Source organism: Diaporthe batatas, assembly GCF_019321695.1.
Source record: "Diaporthe batatas strain CRI 302-4 chromosome Unknown Contig00002, whole genome shotgun sequence".
Classification (NCBI taxonomy): Eukaryota; Fungi; Ascomycota; class Sordariomycetes; order Diaporthales; family Diaporthaceae; genus Diaporthe; species Diaporthe batatas.
The window spans coordinates 165,870-188,449 of NW_025408549.1; the positions used below are offsets into that span (position 1 = coordinate 165,870).

Consider the following 22,580-nt stretch of genomic DNA (forward strand, 5'->3'; position numbering starts at 1 on the left):
ACAAGACCTCTTTGTGGGGTAATTCCTGCCTGGAGTTAATAGTATGGGTGGTAGCTTGGGTTACATCTCTACTACTCCGTATTGTTGTGCATGAGGTGAGAGCTTGTGACCGCCACTGGATCAGATTGGTGGTTCTTCAAACGACGGTACTATTTCAGGCACAAATAATCACTACAGGTGCTATTTCAGCCACCTCCCATGGCCGTGCCGGGACTCCAGTTACTCGGGTCCCTGCCATGGGAATTTGCTGGAGTGGTCATGGGCAGGAATATGCGGTCTCGTTTCTACTCCGTGTGCGTCCGAAGCCATAACTAGTACACGGTGGGTGCCTTCAGGAAAAAAAGTGAGTGGTAAAGGCTTAAACTTTCAAATACCTAGCATTTACAAGGTAGGTATTGCCGATCACAGTAGTAAGGATAGGTGTGGGAAGGAAATATCCAAGCGCTTCATCAACATTCTATGACTCGTGTGGACAGTTGACATGCTCCGGATGTCATCCCAGAGCCGTCTCGAATCCTTTTATGCCTTGTCTCTGCTCATCACTAAGTGTGATACCAAAATAATCCTTCAACACCTCGATCCGCTCCTCCTCTGTGCGGCATATTTTCACTATGTCTGTCTTGCCACCGAGATTCCTCTTCACCACCCCGTGCGCAAGCATGATTTTCCCACTCGTTTCCACCTCTGGAATCGTGATCGAGTCCGAGTCGCCTGGATCTGCGGCCTTGACCAATCCCTTCTTCCATGTATCTCCACAAGAATCCCTGAGGAATTTAACCACGAGGATCTGCCTCCTCTGGAAGCTCTCGGGGTGGGACGAGACCCAGTAGTTGGCACACTCCAGATCCCATCTCGATGCCTCGTGGTCACCAAACGCATAGTACCGGTTCCAGTCGTCCTCTGGGCTATTGCGGTACTCATAAAACCATACCTTGTTGGCTTCCCCTCCCGACACGGTGCCAGGGTACAGGCCACGCGTGATCCTCACCTCCTGCGGCCCCAGGTTCTTGTGCACCGGGTACTCGCACCCGGGCCCGAGGCTACGGATCAGCGGTAAGGGCGCGGTCATCCCGTCGCCGCCGAATCCGACGTCCGTCACCCAGCGCTCGGGCTCGCGCTCGGTGCCAAACTCGACGATAGTGACAACATGGCGAGGGCCGACAAAGTCGCCCTGGGGGACCGGCCCATCCCGCAGGCGGATCGAGGCCTGACAGTGGTACGCCGTGAAGCCAAGGCCTCGCAATATGTTCAACCAGAACACCGCCGTCTCGAAGCAGTATCCTCCTCGCCCTCGGCTCGGTGGGCCGACAAACTTTTGGTACAGCGCCTGGGGATCTATATCGTTGATGTGGTGTGGGTTGTAGTGCAGCGAGAGATTCTCGTACGGGATAGTGCTGATTTGCAGGCGGTGAAGAAGGGCCAGCGCCTGCGGGTTGCGGGGGAAAGACAGCGGGAGCGGGAACGATATGTGATCCAGGTAGTTCAGAATCTGGGACGGGGTGTACGTAGAGACAGGGGACGTGCCCTCTCGCGTCGAGACGCTCTCGGCGACTGGTGCGTGAGCTGCCATCTATCGTCTCCAATGTTGTTGAGAACGGGCAGCCTGGGCGGGCAGGATTTTCGTTCGCCGTTCCAAGCGGCATCGGTCTTGCCATTTATTCCCCTTGCCAACTTTCAAACAAAATGAGAGACCGTGAGTCAGGCCGGGATAGACAGTATGGGGGGCAGGGGACGATCCTCTGCTAGCGCATCACGCAATCACCATTCAGTGTGGGATTGACCAGTGGTATTACACAGACAGACGTTGAGAATAGATCTCTGTGTTCCCTAGGCGGTCCCTCGGGTGCTTATAAGTTACTACTAAACTCCTTGATTATAACTTTACTTCCATGTATGTCCTCGGATGTATACGGAATAGAAGTGAAACTATATATGGAATAAAAGTGAAATTATATAACTTTACTTAAATTATAAAGAAGTTAAATTTAAAGATAAGTTTAAATAAAGTAATTAATATTTTATAATAATATTAAGTAGATTATAATACTATTAATATTAAATTAATAGTTAATAATAAGTAAATAAATAAATATTAAAGATTATATTATTATAATTATTTCTATGATGATCGTAGATGTAGGATATAGTGCATCAATTTGCACCCGTCGCAACGAACCCCACTGGCTACCTCGGCAATCCCGAGATGAGAAAAGCTTCTTTCGTAGTATAGTGGTTAGTATGCAAGCTTGTCATCGCCATCCTTGGAAGCAGCAACGCTTGAGACCCGGGTTCAATTCCCGGCGAGAGAGAACTTGCAGCAGCCTCATTTCATTTTTCTTTTTTCCTTTTTTTTCATTTCTTAACATTCCCATACAGTCAACTATGATGCTTTTTCTTCACGACGTCTGTACTCTGGAGTGACAGCCACCCCCATGATATACGGCGCCGCCTGGGCACCTAGTATCATTGTTCCTTAAACATTTGTTTCTGAACCAACGGAGACACGGAAGACACCACGCCTCATATTAACACACGACATGCATGCTGTCAGGCTAGCACTGGCTCGCTCATGCTGCGGCGAATCGTTCGGCCCTGGCGGCCCTGCTCTCCCTCTGCTTGGTGCGTTTTCCAAGCTCGCTGCGGTCGTTCCCATTTTGGTCTTCCTGGTACAGGTTGTATTCCTGATCAGATATCTCACCCTCATTATATTCGCCAGCGGCCGGCCGAGGAGCGGTCGTTGATGTGAAATGCACAGGGGGGCCATGCTCATCTCTATCCTCGCCTTCGTTGAAGTAAAGCCGGTCGCCTGCGGTGTTGACGGTCAGCCTTTGACGCATAAGACCAGTATTTCTGCTGCACAAATCAGGGAAGGCGTGGGCCGTTGTGTGGCCTTCTGCGTCAAGACTTGCAGCCTGGCAGATATCTTAAGGTTGGGGAAGATACGGAGCGACTATTCTACTTGAACGGGGAAAAGTGAAGTGCGGTGTTTACTCACTGTCGTGAAGTGACACGACCTCCCCCCAGGTGTCAACCTGCCGCGTCTGCATCTGACCGGGCTGTTGGTGCACCGGCAACATGTCGGGGTCTTCAGGTTCGCGACGGCGGAAGGGCAAAGTGCCCAGGAGCGGCCTGAGCCCCTGGCGTCGCTGTGGTGGTGCACCCTGGCCGTAATAGTCCGACTTGGAGATATATTCGCCATCGGCGTCACGAGTGGGACGGGATGCTCGGTGGCGGTTTCGGTTCATCCTGATTTCTAGTAGGACAGACAACGCGAGGAATATGCTGTAGTTTGATAGTAATCATGAGTTGCTGTCAACATTGAATCATTTCAAATGTTCCCAGACCCGCCGCTGGGAAACAAAACCGGGTAGAAAGAATTATGTACCCGTACTACCCGGGTGAAGTAACCACTCACCAGGCAATACTAGCAGCGGCGAGGCAGACTGTCTCCAACCTACAAGCCATCCGGAAAGTCGGAAATCCATTGACGGGGACGTTGGCGATGCTGTTTCCCGATCCGCTCGTGCTTGGAGAAGCACTCGCCTCCCCCGAGCCATAGACGGTGCTCACATTGCTGCCGGCACATGAGCTCGCCCCGTCACGGTTCCCGACGGCAACGTAAATGTAGGCGGCGATGAGCCCGATGTCGAGGACAATTGCGATGAAAGACGACAGGGGGAATCCTGCGCAGCAACAGACGAAAAGGACGCCGAGGGCCGCGTACAAGGTGCCGATGGCCGAGATACCTTCTATGGCCTTGATGCCTGTCGGGATGGTCATCTGATGGCTGGCCATGGTTGCGAGGAAGTACGAGTAGATGCCCAGTATGACGACTGAGCAGACGAACTGGATGCCTCGGAACAGCCACTGGAGGCATTTGAGCCCCGCGAGCCCTGAGGAGCCCATGGTGGGAGCGGATTGCTGAAGGCGCGGAAAGTGAAAGCTGAGGGCGTGGAGGCTCTGCAGAAGCCGTGGGTTGCAGTTCCAAAGGAGAGGCTGTTCACATTTTTGAGATTGCGACAGAGTGCGCCTGAAGACAACGGACGCCGTCCATCACGCTTTGGGGGGATGACGTTGAGTGTGACGGCGTCAGGGCAGAGTCGAGGGCAATATGTCATTGCCAGGGATTGCTTGAGTACCTACGTATAACGGCCTCCATATAGACTGAGAATGACAAGGGTGGTGGTTTGTGTTGCTGCCGCTGTCACAGGCGAGCCCCCCAGAGGTGACCTCATGACGTCCTAGCAGAACTGGCAGACAAGACTGGCTGACTGGTGGTGGTGGTATTGGTATTGGTATTGGGATCTGGCTCACCAAATCTACTTAAGTAGGTATCCTGTCTACCTGGATACCTAGGTACTTAAGTACTTAAGTAGGTACCTAGGTACCTCGGCACCTGGGAGAATCACCTCCCGACCCTCGTGACTCTGAACCCAAGCCTCTCCATTTCCTTGACATCTAGCACTCCTCTACCGTCGAACACCCATCTAGGCGTCTTCATGTAGTAGCTGATCTTGGCCCAGTCCACCCTCTGCCTGGGAGTATATCCCTGACCGGGGGCGTGGCTGTTGCCTTCCGCCTCACAGTCCGGGCAGTCGGTGCCACAGGCTGGCTCAGCGCAGAGCCTCTGCAGCGGGTGTCTGCCCAGGGCCAGGAGCTCCAGCTCGGTCGGGTCTGTGGTGACCCCAGGGTTAGGGGCCGGCAGCCCCCCCGTGGTGACGACGGCGGCCTGCACGGGCCCGCCGGCCCCGTTTCTGAACTCGTCAAAGTCGGTGGTGATCAAGACGGCATCGGCAGCCGCGCACGCCTCGTAGACGCTGTCGTACACCGCCAATGGCCCGCCGTCCTCCTGCAAGACCATGTCGGCGTCCATGCTGCCGCCGAGCAGGTGCTTGATCTCGCCGCGCACGGTGGTCGGGTTGCAGCACGGGTCGAACACGGCAACCTCGCGCGGCCCTTCCTCGAGCAATGCCCGGATGATCTCGAGTGCGGGCGACTCGCGCGTGTCGTTGGTGTTCTTCTTGAAGGCGTAGCCCAGGACAACAACCTTCTTCCCCGCGAGCGTGTTGTTGAGGCAGCGCACCACCCGCCCTGCAAACCGGTCCCGGCTGTACTCGTTCATTGCGTTGACCTGGCTCCAGTATTCTGCCACCTGGTCCAGCCCAAGGCTCTGTGCGAGGTACACGAGCGACAGCACGTCCTTCTTGAAGCACGACCCCCCGAACCCGATGCCCGCCTTGAGGAACTTGTCCCCGATGCGCGGGTCAGCGCCGATCGCCCCCGCGACCTCGTCCACGTCCGCCCCCGTCTGCTCACATACGGCCGCTATCGAGTTGATTGACGATATGCGCTGGGCGAGCATCGAGTTGGCAACCAGCTTGGCGAGCTCCGACGACCACACGTTGGTCGTCATGATGCGTCGCCGTGGCACCCAAGACGCATACACCGCAGCGAGCGCTGACGCCGCCTTGCGGCCTGCGCGGGTGGGCGACGAGCCGATCAGAACACGGTCAGGGTAGAGGAGGTCATGGACAGCTGTGCCGGCTGCCAGGAACTCGGGGTTTGACAGGATCTCGAAGTGAACGCCGGGGCGGTGGACCGCCATCTAATGGCATGACTCAAACATCAGCCCGGCTGTGCCTGCCCGGCTCTGGGTCTTGTCAGGGTCGGGGACATACCGTCTCTTTGACCATCTGCGCTGTCCGACACGGCACGGTGCTCTTCTCGACGATGATCGCACCAGGCCTCGCGTGCTGTGCAATCTCGGCCGTGACCGCCTCAAACGCCGTCATGTCCGTCGCACGTCCTTTGCCCGCGCCGCGAGTTTTGGTTGGCGTGTTAACAGAGATCATGACCACATCCGCCTCGGAGATACACCGGCCCACCTGGGTGCTAAAGAACAGATTGGGCCGCCTGCCAGGCACGACTATCTCGTCGATGGCCCCTGATGCTTCGGGAAGGACTTGCACTTCATCTTTACGTGAGACTGGGCCGCGGGCGTTGACAATGACCGTTTCCTGCGTTCCATCTCGGGCAACCCGCACGATCTCCTCGAGGCCAGGCTCGTATATCGGGGGGTGTCGACTATTCCAGCGTCGAATGCGCGGCTCGTTAAGGTCAACAACCGTCACACGGATCCCGGGGTTGTTGAGGGCGACCACGGCTGCCGTAGGGCCGCCTGAATCCAATCTTGATCAGTCATCTCCATTTGGGTACTGCCGACACAGGCTCCTTTTCTCTTACCGACATATCCCGCGCCAACGCAGCAGATGTTGCGGACGGGCCGTGTCTGCGTGATGTCCGTATCCAGTACCTCGAGACCTCGTGGCTGCAATAGCGGACTGGACATGTAGCTCCCTTCTGGCGTTGTGGGGGCCGTTGAGCCCTCGAGGATATTTGCGCTGTCCACAGGGCTGTCGGGCTGGGGCGATGAGGGATTCATTTTGCTCTGACAGGATACTTGGCGACTGGTGAGCACTGTGACCCTGGAACCTTTGAACTTCAGTGGCCTTGTTGCGGGAAATGAGCAGCACCGTGGCAGTCTCTGGTTGTGTACGTTGTCACTGCCTGGTGTTCATTGCAAAGGTACGGAAAGATATTTATGAGACTGATCTGAGACGGACGGAGCACTCCAGGGACGGGCGCAGCTGTCTGATCATTTGCACAAAGACCAGGCCTTAAAGAGTGGCGACGTGATTCGCTTTCACAAGCACAGGACCTAGATAGCTAGGTATTTCTGCCTAGGTAGTTCCGCCTAGGTATCCCCAGCGAGCAAAGCGCCATGCGGCATGGCGCTCGAAGGATGGCAGCTTCAACACGCTCCTAGTCATCGCGGCCGAGCAAGCGCTCCAGGCAGATTATCCAGGGCTTAGTCGCGTCTCTGCTCGTTGCCGTTGCACGGCATGTCCAGATGCGACCCATTGCCTGTCACGGCATCCAACCACCGCGGGCACGGGGTCCAATCTGGGGGCTCCGTTGGCCTTTGGCGAGGCCCGTTGAGCCCGACGCATGACCGGCTAGAGAAAGCACCACGTCCCTGAGCCCATGGGTGGTAGCAGGCTCCGAGGCCCTCATAAGAGGCATATGGGTGCAAGCCAGGCCTCGCTCCAGCCTCTCTGGACCCCTAGAATTCTAAAAGAGTCCGAGACAGCCTGCCAATGAACCTGCATGCCCCTCCATCATGCCCTCGAGGCACACGTCCATTGGGCGGCGTCCGGGCCGTGTGGTTGGACTCTCGCCTTTGATTGGTTGGGCTGGTCTAAGTCCCGAGATAAGATATCCGGCCCGGGAAACCCTCAGAACACCTGAACGCTCATGGCAAACACAGGTCCGGGAAGCGCAGGCTGTTCGGCGCCCCGCCTCTTGCCCGTTGCTCTGTCGATTCTAGACTGGCCACGCGGGGGACACTACTACCGAGCTTGTTACCTACGAAAGGCTAGACCGTGGAGATGTGCCGTGAACGGCGGCCTAGCCAGGCTTGGTTCCATGGAACTCGGACCCATCACGGCAAGCACCTGACTGGTACTGCCGGGGAAAGTGACATTGTGTTGTCCAGATTCTGACCACACACTTCCGGATGAGAGCGACGTGTGACATGGAAGACCATTTGACTGAAGTCGTCAATGGCACCCACCTCAGCCACCTCGGCGCGCCCGACCCGCCTGGTTTCTGACCGCTGTCTTATATCGACGACGACCTCCCTGGTGCCATGGTTTCCTTTGCTCGCAACTGATTTGTGTTTTCGCTCATGAGACAGCAGCGCCTGCGTCCCGACGCCCGGTAGTATCAATCGCAGCGTGCCCATAGCTGCCGTGCAGCTGAAAGGCTCTGGCACGTTTAGTCTGCCCGTCGAGAACAAGACAGTTGAGCGGCCTGGACCGTGGACACACATGTCATGGCACCTACCAGCCACGCGCCAGGGGCACACAAGGATCTCTCCGTCTTTCCAGAAGCCCTGAAGGGGAAGAAAATCCTGCTCTGCACCGAGTCTTTCGGGCCTGTCAACGGGGTGAGCCGGACGACGATGATGCTCGTCAACCACCTGCGCGAGAACGGGTGCGACCTCGCCGTCGTGTCGCCGCACAACTCTACCCAGGTCAACACGTTCATGCCAAAACTCGCAACCACCAGCACCGCCACCACATCAACATCAAAATCAACAACAAACTCACCGACGCCATTGACAGCATTATCGAGCGATGTGGCTGATAGCCCCACGGCGCACTTCAAGAATATCGAAGTCCGCCTGCACGGATACCCTGTCCCCTTCAACCCCGAGCTCAGCATAGCCTACCTCGTGAGGCTCTCGGAACTCTACCGTCGCACCTTTGGCTGCCCACCCGATCTGATCTACCTCGCCTCACCTGCCAGCCTTGGCTTCCAGGTTATGCTGCAGCTACGGCAGCGACCCCGGGCCGACCAGGTGCCCGTGATCTGTAATTTTCAGACCGACCTTGCTGGCTACTGCAAAACGTTGTTCCCATGGCCCTTGGGCGACATCGCAGACTACACTTTCGCCGCAGTTCAGAGTTTTCTTTTCAAGCATTCGAGTGTTCGGACCATACTTTACCCTAGCACGTATGTGCGCAGATACCTTGAGCGCCAACGCGTCCAGAGGGACAAGATGGAGCTGCTCACACGGGGTGTGGACGCGAACACGTTCCATCCGAGTAAGAGGAGCAAGGCGCTGAGGAAGAGCATTGCGCCCAATGGCGAGATCATCCTGATATGCGTAGCGAGGCTCGCGGCGGAGAAGAGCTTTGATTTCCTCGCCCTTGCAGCCCGGGAGCTGGACGCACGTGGCCTGGACTTCAAGCTGTACATTGTCGGCGGCAATCGCCAGGCGGAGGTTGAGGCCGAGGTCAAACATCTCTTCGCGGACATGACGCGCAAGGGCAAGGTCGATTTCGCAGGTTTCAAGGCCGGAGAGGCACTGGCGGAGGCGTACGCCAGCGCTGACCTGTTCCTGCACTGCTCCGTCTCCGAGACGTTCGGGCTCGTGGTCCTCGAGTCGTTTGCATCGGGGGTGCCTGTGGTAGCGAGGGACATGGGCGGGCCAAGTGACACGGTTGATGACGGCGTTAGCGGGTTCCTCACGCCGCCCGATGACCTTTCTGGTTTTGTGGACAAGGTTGTCCTCTTGGCGACAGACGACAAGCTGCGGGACCGGTTCGGGGCGAACGCTCTGGAGCAGGCGCGGGAGGCAACGTGGGATAAGATCAATAACAAGGTAGCATGGGAGATGGTGGACACGATCCGCCAGAGGGAAGAGGAGCTGGAAGGAATACGGCTGGGTGGCGGCGATGTAGGTGGGCGTCGGGGCGCCTCTGCGGTGCCGATACTTGGGTGGCTGATGCTGAGCGATGCGGTGCGGGAAACGGTGATAGGCTCCAAGCTTGCTGCTGCCCTGGGTGTCATTGTGGGCTTTTGGGGCCTCGTCAGCGTGTATCTAGTGTTCACAAAGGCTGCGCGATGGGTCAGAAGCTTCTTCAGCAGGCCATAACCAGACACAAGGGGTCAGGTGGAGCCGGTTCGATGGATGTGTATGACGAGGCTGAAGCGACCTCGTCCGCATCCCCCGGGTGTAGGACTTTCATTTATTGATGTCCATGTAACGACAGTAGAATGACCCGTAGAACTTGATATACAGCTGACCACCAAGGGCCGCCACAGCCCTAGTTTCCTGCCAGAGCATACAGCTCCGTGCTGGTGATCAACGTGAGGCCTTGATATGGAACAACGATGATCGGCCGGCCACGATAAAATCGTGGCACCAACGCATGTGAAAAGGTCAACTTTGATTTTTCACCCCTCTGGAAACGTGGCTTTAGGGAGGTAGCACTCGGAACATAGAGCCCTACAGCCTCAGATCGCCAGCAGCAACAGAAGGCTTGCCAAAAGCCAACGCTAGCCAGCCGCCAATAAGACATAGACCACCCAGCGGCGTGACGGGTCCAAGGAACTTGAAGCGAGGGTCCATGATCAGTGCATATATGCTGCCTGAGAACAAGTTGATGCCAGCGAAGAAAAGCCCAGCTGCGACGGGGTTGTCGCGAGCAACGAGCAAGGCGACAGAGTGGATGATCTATCCCAGTCGACAGGCGTCAGAGTGTTTCTCGCAGCGGGTTGCCCAGATTCTGGCTGGGAGATGGGAGAGTACCTGGTACTGCGCTGCGGTGCCCCAGCTCGCGATCTTGGCAGGGTCCGAGATGCGTGACTTGAGCCCGTGAGCACCGAAGGCTCCGAGGCAAACGCCGGCAGCGCCGTACAGCGCACCGATGCGCCAGTAGGTCGATGTGGTGCTAGAGCTCATGGTTTTGCGTGGAGCCTCAGACTGTGGTACGATTAGGGAGATGGCTCTGTCGGGGGTGGACTTGTCAGTCAGTCAATGGGCGGCTTGGGGAGACGGTTGAGGTCGACGGGCGAGGCAATTCGCAGTGCCAAGGGATTGGGTGCAGAGCTGCAAGTGGGGCGGGCAGCGGCTATGTACCTAGGTACCTAAGTACTGTGGTACTTTATCAGCCCCATACCATCCACACCCTCCTCCTCCTCTCATGCCCTCTCTCATCTCTGACTTGAGCACAAGCTGTCTGCTCAACTCACACCCACACAACTGGCCTCGTCATGATGGGCTGCTTCGATTGGTTCCGTTACCAGACACACAGGACTGAACAGTCTCAATGTCCAGCCCCTCATGCCAAGTCCCTAGCCAAGTCCCTCTCGTCGACGTCATCCGTTGCCGAATCCGCCATGGACTCAACCGTAGCAGACGTCGACAGCGCTTCCTCCACATGCTTCACATGCGCCAGGCTGAACTCGTCCACGTTCCGCATCGTCGAGGCTGACAAGTATGGAGAATTTCCTTTCATCTACGTCAAAGTTTATGACACTGTCATTGTTTTGATCGACACCGGTTGCGGGGGCGCAGCAAGGGACCCGGGCGTCCAGCTCACTTCTCTGCGGGGCTTCATCGAGACATACCCGGTCGAGGACAATCACAGCACGCCGCTCAATGCAGGCGGGAGCAGGTCATACGTGGTAGTGTGCACCCACTGCCACTATGATCATATTGGTAAGCCTAGTCTCCGTGTCTCTGCCGCGAGGGCGTTCCACCCCTGCTGATATCCTCTTTCCTGCAAGGGGCCATTGCCCATTTCACAGACGCGCCCAAATCGTCCATATGGGCAAGCAATCACGACAGAGCATTCATTGAGAATGACTTGCCAACCTCCTCGTTGTGCCGCTTCGTCGGCATGGAGACACCACGATACGAGGTCACTGACTGGGCTGCAGACGCCCAGAGTATTGTCTCTGCCGGCAAGGACCTCGGACTCACGATATACCACACGCCAGGCCATACCCCTGATGAGCTAGCTGTATGGGATCAACAGGAGAGGGTCTTGTACGTAGGTGATACCCTTTATGAGACTGCACCTATACTCTTCTCTCTGTCAGGCAATCTGGGTGATTATGCTGCAACTCTGCGAAAGCTGAGGCTACTCGTCGATGGTTGGAACAAGGGACGCACCGAAGGCGACCTTGTGTCGATGGCTTGCGGTCATTGCACACAAAACACACCTGCCGCGGAGTTCCTTTACGAGGCCGAGAGCTTTTTCGACAAGATCAGAAGGGGACTCGTCTCGCCGATCGATAAGGGCACAACTCCTGGCCGAAATATCCCGCTGGTTGGATTTTACAGAGAGGACGGTTGGTTTTCCTTTGTAGGACCTAAGGACCTGTTTGATAGATTCCGCCAAGGGGAAGACGCCTTAAATATTTAGCTTATAATAGTTTTTTTTAAAAAAATAGATAGTTTTATTTCTATTTAATATAATTCTTTTAAATGTATCTTATTTTTATATATTTTATACTTATATTTTAAAATTATATTAATATTCTTAAAATAATCTTTAATATTTATAATAAGAAGAAATTAAAATTATAAGAAATATAAAACTTATTTAAATTAATAAAATAAGTAGAATATATAAACTTATTAATAAATTTTATAAGTAATTAATTTATAGTTTTAATATTTTTATATTAATTAAATATATATTAAGTTTTAATTTATTATATTAAGAATATTTTTATTATATAATAAAAAATAAAGTTATTTATAATTTTAAATTATTATTTTTATATTTATTTTAAAAGTATTATTTTAAAAAAAATACTTCTTATTTAAAAAAAGATAAAAATCACTTAAAATTAAACTCTTTATTTAATAATTTAGTAAAAGTTATATATATTATAAGTTAAAATACTTATTATATTACTATATCTATGTAGAGAGAGAATCTATTGATACTAGAAAGAACAGCGCCCCTTGGCTCTCGTTCCAGGTCATTCCAAAGTAAAGTTCTCATTGGGCAGACAGGAAAAACCCCCTAAGATAGGCAGAGAATGACGGCCTCAAGAGCTCGTTTCGTCTGTTCAACATTGTAGACCTGGACAGAGTCAATGCCCATGTCTCTCACGGGCGCATCGTTTCCGCCAGGATAAAGTGCGTCCCCGAAGAACAGCATCTCGGACTTGGAGATGCTGGAAAGCTCTGACAGGCGTTGCATGCCGTAAGCTTTGTCGACACCTACACGTGTGATATCTATTGATGTCGCACCACCAATACGTACAGAGACATCTGGAAGTATGGGTTGGAGATCTTCCTGAATTAAGCGGCGTTTCTCCTGCTTGGGATCCCAGCTCTCTTTTGGGTGGAGGGGGGCTTCCTGCCTGAAATTTGAAGTCAGCATGATGCTGGGGTACGGCCCTTGAATCATGCCTCGGCAGACCGTGGCAGAAACATGAAGTCATGAGTTCAGGTGTGTTGAGACAATTTGCAATACTTTCCAAAGGCAGTGACTTACCCGAGGGCTGAAAAGGTAATCTGGCTGCCGCGGTCTTCGATCTGTTCTCCCCAGATTTCAGCTGGCGTGAAACCTAGGCGGTCAATAGAGGCTCGCAACTCCTTGATGACTGTATACAGATGGTGTCTTAGCAACGCTGACCGAGAAAACAGGGCCAGAGCTTCTCTTTCTTGGTCTTTTCGGTAAACCCGAGTGACTGTAGAGAGCAGTCAAGAGCGGATATTACTCACTATGAGCCCTCTCCTCGTCACTGAATAGATCAGCGTATTTTCTGACCCACTGGCCGTTCTCGAAGCGATAGAGCTTGGTGCCCGTGGTGGGCATCAGCCAGAAGTGTGAGCGATTGGTGCTGTCGGGTAGGCGGCTGGCGACTTGCTTGTCGAACTGCGGCCAGTCTCCGCCAGAGATCACACAGATGTCCGTGACGTGGCTCAACCGCTCAAGAATGACAGCCATCTCATCATCAAGTGCCTGCTTGCTGTCGGCAAGAGTGCCGTCAAGGTCAAAAGCTATCAATCGCTTCATTGTGGGATCACAGATAGTAGAATTGTGAGCAATATGTGAAAGAAGCCTTAGGCGGATTCCGACTTGAAAGGGTGCTCAATAGATGAAAGAAATCAGACAGCTGTCCTTTGCCACCTAGCCCGCTAATGTTATCCGGGGGTTACACATTTGGTCGCCCCCTGTGCCTACCCGGCACAGGGGTGCCGAAACCCTCACATAGATATAACATGTATAATATAATAAAATAATTAAATAAAGATTAATTAGAAAATTATAATTATAAATCTTTTAACTTTATAATAAGAGTAAATCTTTTAACTTTATATTAAGGAGGGAAATTATAATAATATAAATTAATTAATTAAATATTAATTAAAAATTAATTAAAAATTAATTAAAAAAAATATAATTATAAATTTTTTAACTTTATATTTTTAAATATTAAATTTAAAAGTATTAATTATTATATAAAGATATTGTATTTTAATTTTTATAATTTAAATTATTTATTTTAATTTAATAATAAAACTTAAAACTTATAAATAATTTATATTATTATAAATTTATAATAATTTTATAATTTTATAATTTTATTACTTTATTATAATTAATTTAATTTTAATATTTTAGAAAATATAAATAAATAAATAAATAAATAAATAAATAAATAAATAAATAAATAAATAAATAAATAAATAAATAAATAAATAAATAAATAAATAAATAAATAAATAAATAAATAAATAAATAAATAAATAAATAAATAACTTTAAATTTAAACTTTTAATTTAAATTTAAATTATATTAAAATCTTTATAAATATATATTATTATTATTATTATTAAAATAATATTTTTAACTTTATTTATATATTATAAAGTTAAAGTTATAAATATATATTATATTATAATTATAATTATTAATATTATATTTTATAAGTATTAAATATTAAATATTTATTATTATATAAAAGTATTATATATATTTTAAATATAAAAACACTATATATATCTTAAAATATATATAAAATAAAAGCGAAACTATATATGTCTTTAAATATATATAAAATAAAAGTTAAACTATATTTATTAATAAGCTTTATAATTTAGGAATAATCTATAATATAATTTATATCCTATACTAACCTATTAGCTTATTCTAACTTATAGCTAGCATTAAAAGTACCCAGCACGACTGTTCATCTTTCTCTTCGTATTGAAACTAATACCGGGCCGTTGCCAGTGTAGCATTCAGCAACGCAACCTCGTACTAGTGCTCAAGGACTGTGAACAATTGGCCTGGCGGGCTGACTAGCACCGGCTTATTAACCTGCTGACTGCCGAACGAACGGGCCAGGCCTCCCTGCTGGTGTTAGCACTGCAGGCACATATACCACTGACAGATCGGCTGCTGCACCATTCTACTAGCACGGCGTCATCTCTCTGGGTATTGTTGTGGGCGAGGGGCCTCACCCGTGGCATAGCGTCCCATCATTTAGGCACAGGCTTAGCTCCCGCCTGTGTTCACTCCACCGCAATCTAGCATTCCGCAGATGGTACACGGTATCATCATGTGGGCTTGCAGCACGGGGTGCAACACTTCCCTCGTGACCCCTCCCAGTGAGCGCGCAGGTCGTTGTGACGATGCTCCGGTCCTCTTGTTCAGGAGAAATGTACCTAGGTACGAGTCAGGGTTGTGCACAATGTTCCTGCAAGCGTTGCAACTGTGACGCACCAGGTCCGGGGTTGCCTAGCTCAAGCATGGTACCTGATTGCCTGAGTATGAATCCTAGGGTTCCCCGAAGCTTGAGGTAATATCCCTCGTCCCCTTGAATGCGTTCCTCATCCGGCCCCCGATGCATCATCGGAAAATAAGGAGCGGAGATAGAACATTTTAATCTATCAGTCTCTCATGTCTTGTCTTGGCAAGTACTATTAGTAGTTGCCGGGCCGTGAATTACGCAGTCCGTTTCCCCCAGGGTCTTGCTTGCACTATGCACAATGGATGGGCACCCTTTGCTTCTGGTTTGTTATTACGTATGCTTTTTAACAACAGCGTTACTTCGTTCCCTGGGCGGCCAGACGAAGCTGATATATAGTGCTCGCCTTTGACCAGTTCTCGTCGTGGAGGGCTTAGCAGGATCTGTGAATTCCATTTATTTTATCTTGAGAAACTATAGTCTCTGTGCCCTCGCTCCAATGTTTTACTATTTGATTCGTTTGAGCACCCAGCTCGCTTTTCTCTTTTCGATCCTTGCCATCCAAGTGGTCAGAACCTTGCCTGCAGAATCGGGTGTCCAAATTCTATCGGACCAGGAAGGCATTCCTGCACTTGCTCGGCAGACGCCGAGTTTCTTCGCGAGAATCCTTCCACTCGGGGCTTCTATCGTCCAAGGACGTGGCTCTTCCGCGGGCAATGGGTGGGTCAGACAGAGGTATTTTGCAAAAGTATTTGTGTAATTCGCTGATAGCCACTAGCTTCCGCAAGTACCTTCGAGATCAGCTTCGAAAGGATAGCTGGAAGGTCAACATGGTGGGTTCGAAGGGTGAAGGTACTATGTAAGAAGAGTTTCGTTTATCCCTTCGAGAATAATCAGGGCAGCCTATTTTGGCTTGTATAATCGAGACTCTAAGGCCTAGAGGTTTTGAGACATCCTGTCACCAGATTACGACGTACTCTGGGCAGGTTTGGCATGAATTTATCTCTTTGGTCCTTTGACAGCTGACTCTGAATTCTGTAGGGCCGACAACGTGCGTAGTCTGTATCTACTTAGAGCTGCTAATTACTGTGAGCATAGTGACATTTTACTAATGGATGTGTGAGTGCAGAATTTTGAGGCTGTCCCTGGCTATACCGTGGATCAGATCCACAACATTTCGCATCTCTCTACGCCATTCAAGCCGAACATCGTTCTCATAAATGCAGGTGTGAATGACTGTGAAAACGGAATCGACATCCCAAACATTGGGTCTCGCCTGGCCAGCCTCCTTGACGATCTGTTCAAAGAAATTTCAGGTACAACACTTGTTGTCTCTACCTTAATTCCTGGAACCGACCCTGATGTTGAGAGATACCGGGCGGAGGCCAACCGACAGTACCGCGTGCTCATCAACGATCGTCGAGCTCGGGGACAAAACATTGTCCTAGCTGAAAGTGTGCCTATAAGGTTCCCTACTATAACACTGGTGGATACTAATGCATGTTACAGTGGACGGCACAGCCGGATACTTCGATACCCGAGTGGGGGACGGTGATTACTTTGATGAGACTCATCCTAACGACAAAGGTTACGCAAAGATGGCGGCCATATGGAGAAAGGCGATTAAGGTTGCCGAATATGAGGGCAAGCTCACTCCACCTGCTACTACTCCTGGCGTTGACGATGAGGGTTCTAGCGACGACCCAGATACACTCACAAGCCCTCCTCTACCAACTCCACCATAGTTCTCACTTATATATTCTCTCTAGTTTTTATTATTAATAATATTATTTTATATATTCTATTAAATTAATTATAATTAAATTAAAATATTATATATTTATTATTATATAAAGGTATTATATATATTTTTAAATATATATAAAATAAAAATAAAATTATATAAATTATTATTATATATTATTATTATATAAATTATTATTATATATTATTATTATATATATTTTTAATATATATAAAATATAATAAAAATATATTTTATATAAAAATATAAATTTTAATTATATAATATTTCTTAATATTATATAATATTATTTTATATTATATAATATTTCTTTTAATAATTTAAACTTTATATATAAAGTTTTAATAATTTTATATATATATTTATAATTTTTATAAAATAATTTAATTTTTTAAATCTTTTATATTATTTAAATATAACTTTAATTATACTATATTTTTATATTATATAATTATTTATTTCTTTTTAATTTAAAGTTTATATATAAAGTCTTTAATAACTTTATATATATTCTTATAATTTTTATAAAAGAACTTTAAATTTACTTTTTTATATTATTTTATATTATTAAGAAATTAATAATTATTAATAATTATTAATAATGAAAGTATAAATTTAAAAGATAATAAACTTATTATATTCTTTTTTATTTTTTATAAATTACTTTTAAATTTCTTTTAAAAGTTTTAATATTTTATTATAAAAATTTTAAAGGTAATATATTATAAATTATTTCGTTTTTAATTCTTTTAAAGTTAATAATTATATATTTAAATAAAAGTTATAATATTAATTTATTTAATAAAAGTTTTATTAATATATATATATATATATATATATATATATATAATTTTAATTAAACTTTTAATATAATTTATTTATATAATACTTATTTTATAATAATTAAATTATAAATTATTTTATTTATAATTTTAATTAATATTATTATTAAAATAATATCCTTTAATTTTATTTATATATTATAAAGTTAAAGTTATAAATATTTATTATATTATAATTATAATTATTAATATTATATTCTTTTAAATATTAAGTTTTAAATATTTATTATTATATAAAAGTATTATATATATTTTAATATATATAAAATAAAAATAAAATTATATTATTTAAATATTAAAGATTATTATTTATAAAACTATAAATTTTAAAAAATAAATTTATTATATATTTATATAAAGATTATAATATTTATTAAATAAAAGTTTTATTAATATATATATATATATATAATAATAATTATTATTTTAAAAATTTAATTTTATTATATTCTTTTATAATTTTAATATTATTATTAAAATAATATTATTTATTTATTATAAAATTAAAATTATAAATATTTATTATATTATTATATTATTATTATTAAGCTAGCGTCTATATACCTAGTAAGTTAATTTATATACCTAGTATTTTCTTTCTATACACCTAGTACCTAGTTTTATATATAGGGCCTATATAAAACTATATACCTAATTAGAATTCTTTAAATTTTTAATACTTTAAATATAAACCCCTTCTTAACCCCTTTTAACCCACCTTCTAATACCCCTTCTAATACTCTATAGTATGTAAGTTAGAGTGTAACTATATTATATTTATATATAATTTAAAAGGAAGGTCTAATAGCTAGAAGGCTTATTTATAATCTTTAAGGTAAGCTTAAAGATATAACTTATATATCTACTAGCTAATATTAACTAGTAGCTAGCTAACTACCTCTTTATACCCTATTTATCCATCTATATATAAATATAACTATACTCTATTATACCTACTATAAGTATTAAAGTTATAAAAAAGATTATAATATTTTATTATTTTTATTATAATATAATTAAGTAGATTCCTTCTTATAAGTATTAAACTTCTTAATTAATTCCTTAATATATTTAAAATTATATTTTATTTTTATTTATTATATTTTAAACTATATTTCTTTTATTAAATTAAATACTTAATTATTTTATTAAATAATTATTAATTAAGTATTTATTTAATTTTAAAGTATTTCTCTTTCTTTTAATTAATAAATTAATATATTTAATAAATAAAAACTAAAAATTTATTAATTAAATTTTTAATTTTTATAAACTATATATAATAAAAATATTAAATAAAAATAACTAAATTAATATAATCCTTATTCTTATTAAAATCTAAATAATATATTAATAAAGAGATTTTAATAATAATAATATAAAATCTTTTTAAAAGTTATTAATTAATATTTTAAGTTTTAAAAAAGCTTATAAGCTTTATTTATTTTAAACTAAACTTTATTATTAATATTAAACTTAATTTATTAATATTAAATATTATATTAAATCTTATTATTTAAAGCAACTATATTTATAACTAATTAAATATTTTATTATAAATATTCTTAAATAAACTAAATATTTATAACTTATAAGGAAGTTTAAAGTTTATTAATTTATTAATAGGTTTAAAATCTTAAATTTAAATAAAAATTTATAAAAGCTTACTTTAAAAATATATAAATATACTTTATTTAAATTTTATTATAAAGTTAAGTATATTAACCTAATTATAATTAAAATACTTAATAATATAATAGTAAAATATTAATTCTATATTTTAATTTTTATATTTAAATTATCTATTTATTTAAAAATAATAAACTATTATTATTTAAAGGTATATTTTAAAAGCTTTCTATAAACCTACTAAAATATAAAAGAAATTTAATATTTTAATTTAAAATAATAACCTAAAAATATAATTAATTATTTAATAATAATTAATATATTAAAATAACTACTTAATCCTTAATAGTATAAATTATATATTTAAATATTAAAAATATATATTTTAATATTTTATATATAATTAATATTATTAAATTAAAGAAATTAAAACCCTTTAAACTTTATAAAATATTTATAAAGGGTATTAATAATAAGATAACTATAAAGTTTATAATAATAATATATATAAACTCTTTAAAAACCTAAATTAATTAAAGATTTCTAAATAATCTTTAATTATTCTTATACTATACTCTATATTAATAATAATACTTTATATATATTTTAATTTTATATCTTTTCTTCTTATATAAATACTATTAAAAGTCACTATTATATAATTATAATTAAAATAGTATTTATTATTATAAATATTAATTAATATTTTTAAATTAAGTATTAAAAATATATAAATATTCTTAACCTTTACTATTATAATTATATAATAACTAATTAATTAAATAAAATATATACTTAGACTTTAAAGTTAAAATAATATCTTTATTATTTTAATAATAATTAGTTTATAATTAATTATTATAAATATAATTAAATTATTAATAATTTAATTATAAATAGAATTATACTTATAAATTTTAATAAAATATTAATAAAGAGAGTTATTTATTTATATTTTAATAATAAATAATATATAATTAATATAATTATTCTAAATAAAATTAAAAATAAATTTCTTAAAGCACTCCTAATAATAATATTATTAAATACTTCTAACTATAATAAAGTATTAAATATAAAGTTAAAATAACCTATTAAATAATAGACTTAAAACTTATATTTACTTAAATAAATATTAATATTAATAAAGTAATAATTAAATTAATTTATTAAAATTATATTTAATATTATTTATTTAATAATATTATATATAATATTATAGTCTATAAAAATAATAATTAAATAGTTTAAAGTAAAATATAATATATAAATACTTAATAAATTAAATAAAATAAATTATTTTAAATTAAAAACTATAATTAAGTTTTAATTTTAATAAATAATAATTAAAAATATAATAAATTTAATAACTATAAAAGTATATTCTACTTAAAAATAAATATTATATTATTTTTAAATTAAAAACTATAATATTAAAACTATATTAAAAATTATTATTAATTTAAAAATAAAGGTTTATTTAATATTATATAATAAAGTAAAGCTTCTTATATATATAAACTTAAAAGTATTAAAAGAAATAATTTCTTATAAAATTAAATTAAATTAAATAAAACTAATATAAATTAAATATTTATTTTTATTATTTATTTTAATATAACTAACTATTTATTTAATAATAAAAAAGCGACCTTATACTTTTAAAGGGTTTTAAGATTTATATATAATATAAAATTATTATATATAAGAATCCTATAATATTTAAATATATTTTAAAAACTTAAATATTTAAAGGAATTTAAAGTTTTAAAATCCTTTAATATATTCCTTAATAATAAATAAATTAAGTAAATTAATATAAAAGTTAAATAGCTTAACTAATAAATAATTAAAAATAACTTTTAAATAAAATTAATATACTTTTATTAAAAATAAATTAAAAATAATAAATAAATATTTATAATACTTTTAAATATATTAAAGAAAATAATTATATTATTAATAAATATATAATAACATTTTTATATTTTTCTAAAAATAATTTATAAAATATTAAATATAAACTAATAAATTATAATAGCCTATTAATATAATCTTAAAATATTTAAAATCTTAATAATTTATAATTATAAATTAATTTTAATAAATAAAATAAATTAAAAACTAATAAAAAAGTAAAAATATTAATAACTATAATAAATTTCTTATTATATATAATATTAATTAAATTTAACTATAAAAGAAGTAAATAATTATTTAAAATAACTTATTTATTAAATAATTATAAATTAATAATTACTTATTCCTTTTAATATTATAAATAATATACTAAACTATAAAATAAATAAAATAAAGGAATATATCTTATTAGTTTTTTATATACCTTTATTTATAGAGCTTTTATAGATTTTATTAAAAACTTTTACCTTTATATAAAAATAGATATTAATAATAGTTAAACTTAGTATATTACTAACTATTAATTAATAAAACCTTTATTATTTAGTTTTAAATATATTAATTAATCCTTTATCCTTTTATAACTTAAAATAAAATTTTATTAATTTATAAAACTTAATAATATAAATTAAGTTTTATTATAAATATAAATACTATTTTTAATAACTAAAAAAGCTTTATTAGATATTTTAATATTAAATAATCCCTTAATTTAATTAAAATAAACTATATTAAAAGGTATTTCTATAATATTTTAAACTTAAATAACTTAAAGTTTAATTTTATAATTATTATATAAACTATATTATTATATAAAGTTATTAAAGTTAAATTAAAATTTAAAGATTTAATATTAATATCCTTACCTTATATAAAAATAATAATATTAAAATTATCTTAAATTTAATATCTATTAAAGTAATTCTAATATTCTATAATAGCTTCTAAAATATATTATAAATACTATTAATAAGGTCTTTATATTAAAGTTTAATAATAATTATAATTTAACTAATAATATTAAATATAGTAAAGGCTTTAATTACTTTATTAAAGCTTACTATAAAATAGATAATATTTTATAATTATAAATAGTTTTTAAATAAATATACTTATTTATCTTTAAAGGTTTAAAATTAAAGTTAAAAAGTATTATAAATTTAAAAACCTTAATATTTAATATAGTATTTATAATAATTAGGTATAAAAGATAAAAATAAAGTTTAATTTTTAAAAGGTTAATATAATTTATAATTATATATTTTATTTAATTTAACTTTAATATTACTAAATAAACTAAAATAACCTTTTAAACTACTAATTTAAATACCTTTTAATAATATAAAAGGAATATT

General features: G+C 40.1%; 8 protein-coding genes across 8 annotated transcripts; 3 read left to right on the plus strand and 5 right to left on the minus strand.

Annotated features, from left to right (window-relative positions):
- Positions 1-410: 410 nt before the first annotated feature.
- On the minus strand, positions 411-1,756 carry KVR01_001616 (uncharacterized protein). Its single transcript, XM_044784777.1, has one exon. It carries the CDS (start codon positions 1,568-1,570, stop codon positions 494-496), a length of 1,077 nt encoding a protein of 358 aa, XP_044649571.1. The 5' UTR covers positions 1,571-1,756; the 3' UTR covers positions 411-493.
- A 451-nt stretch (positions 1,757-2,207) lies between these two features.
- Positions 2,208-4,266, minus strand: KVR01_001374 (uncharacterized protein). The gene is made up of 3 exons (XM_044791645.1): positions 3,416-4,266; positions 2,996-3,282; positions 2,208-2,806 (listed from the first exon to the last, which is right to left on the minus strand). The coding sequence occupies exons 1-3, from the start codon at positions 3,904-3,906 to the stop codon at positions 2,568-2,570; spliced, it is 1,017 nt and encodes a 338-aa protein (XP_044649329.1). The 5' UTR covers positions 3,907-4,266; the 3' UTR covers positions 2,208-2,567.
- Positions 4,267-4,405: 139 nt separating this feature from the next.
- KVR01_001909 (uncharacterized protein) lies at positions 4,406-6,442 on the minus strand (the record flags this gene model as incomplete). Its single annotated transcript, XM_044787133.1, has 3 exons — positions 4,406-5,605; positions 5,679-6,178; positions 6,244-6,442. 3 exons carry the CDS (start codon positions 6,440-6,442, stop codon positions 4,406-4,408), a joined length of 1,899 nt encoding a protein of 632 aa, XP_044649864.1.
- Positions 6,443-7,894: 1,452 nt separating this feature from the next.
- KVR01_001936 (uncharacterized protein) lies at positions 7,895-9,502 on the plus strand (the record flags this gene model as incomplete). The annotated part of the gene is made up of 1 exon (XM_044794233.1): positions 7,895-9,502. One exon carries the CDS (start codon positions 7,895-7,897, stop codon positions 9,500-9,502), a length of 1,608 nt encoding a protein of 535 aa, XP_044649891.1.
- A 354-nt stretch (positions 9,503-9,856) lies between these two features.
- Positions 9,857-10,312, minus strand: KVR01_001218 (uncharacterized protein; the record flags this gene model as incomplete). The annotated part of the gene is made up of 2 exons (XM_044782075.1): positions 9,857-10,084; positions 10,160-10,312. The coding sequence occupies 2 exons, from the start codon at positions 10,310-10,312 to the stop codon at positions 9,857-9,859; spliced, it is 381 nt and encodes a 126-aa protein (XP_044649173.1).
- A 250-nt stretch (positions 10,313-10,562) lies between these two features.
- On the plus strand, positions 10,563-11,828 carry KVR01_001982 (uncharacterized protein). Its single transcript, XM_044783878.1, has 2 exons — positions 10,563-11,071; positions 11,140-11,828. Exons 1-2 carry the CDS (start codon positions 10,624-10,626, stop codon positions 11,778-11,780), a joined length of 1,089 nt encoding a protein of 362 aa, XP_044649937.1. The 5' UTR covers positions 10,563-10,623; the 3' UTR covers positions 11,781-11,828.
- Positions 11,829-12,311: 483 nt separating this feature from the next.
- KVR01_001468 (uncharacterized protein) lies at positions 12,312-13,453 on the minus strand. Its single transcript, XM_044787901.1, has 3 exons — positions 13,097-13,453; positions 12,867-12,975; positions 12,312-12,732 (listed from the first exon to the last, which is right to left on the minus strand). Exons 1-3 carry the CDS (start codon positions 13,389-13,391, stop codon positions 12,390-12,392), a joined length of 747 nt encoding a protein of 248 aa, XP_044649423.1. The 5' UTR covers positions 13,392-13,453; the 3' UTR covers positions 12,312-12,389.
- A 2,115-nt stretch (positions 13,454-15,568) lies between these two features.
- Positions 15,569-16,814, plus strand: KVR01_001341 (uncharacterized protein; the record flags this gene model as incomplete). Its single annotated transcript, XM_044782431.1, has 5 exons — positions 15,569-15,662; positions 15,848-15,928; positions 16,092-16,120; positions 16,199-16,523; positions 16,579-16,814. 5 exons carry the CDS (start codon positions 15,569-15,571, stop codon positions 16,812-16,814), a joined length of 765 nt encoding a protein of 254 aa, XP_044649296.1.
- Positions 16,815-22,580: the final 5,766 nt, after the last annotated feature.

Coding starts and splice junctions, on each gene's coding strand:
- KVR01_001982 (XM_044783878.1), top strand. CDS start 10,624: ATGATGGGCTGCTTCGATTGGTTCCGTTACCAGACACACAGGACTGAA. Junction 11,072..11,139: donor CTGCCACTATGATCATATTG/GTAAGCCTAGTC, acceptor CTTTCCTGCAAG/GGGCCATTGCCCATTTCACA.
- KVR01_001374 (XM_044791645.1), bottom strand. CDS start 3,906: ATGGGCTCCTCAGGGCTCGCGGGGCTCAAATGCCTCCAGTGGCTGTTC. Junction 3,283..3,415: donor GCCGCTGCTAGTATTGCCTG/GTGAGTGGTTAC, acceptor ATCAAACTACAG/CATATTCCTCGCGTTGTCTG. Junction 2,807..2,995: donor GGTCGTGTCACTTCACGACA/GTGAGTAAACAC, acceptor TCAACACCGCAG/GCGACCGGCTTTACTTCAAC.
- KVR01_001468 (XM_044787901.1), bottom strand. CDS start 13,391: ATGAAGCGATTGATAGCTTTTGACCTTGACGGCACTCTTGCCGACAGC. Junction 12,976..13,096: donor TGACGAGGAGAGGGCTCATA/GTGAGTAATATC, acceptor ATCTGTATACAG/TCATCAAGGAGTTGCGAGCC. Junction 12,733..12,866: donor ATTACCTTTTCAGCCCTCGG/GTAAGTCACTGC, acceptor TTCAAATTTCAG/GCAGGAAGCCCCCCTCCACC.
- KVR01_001616 (XM_044784777.1), bottom strand. CDS start 1,570: ATGGCAGCTCACGCACCAGTCGCCGAGAGCGTCTCGACGCGAGAGGGC.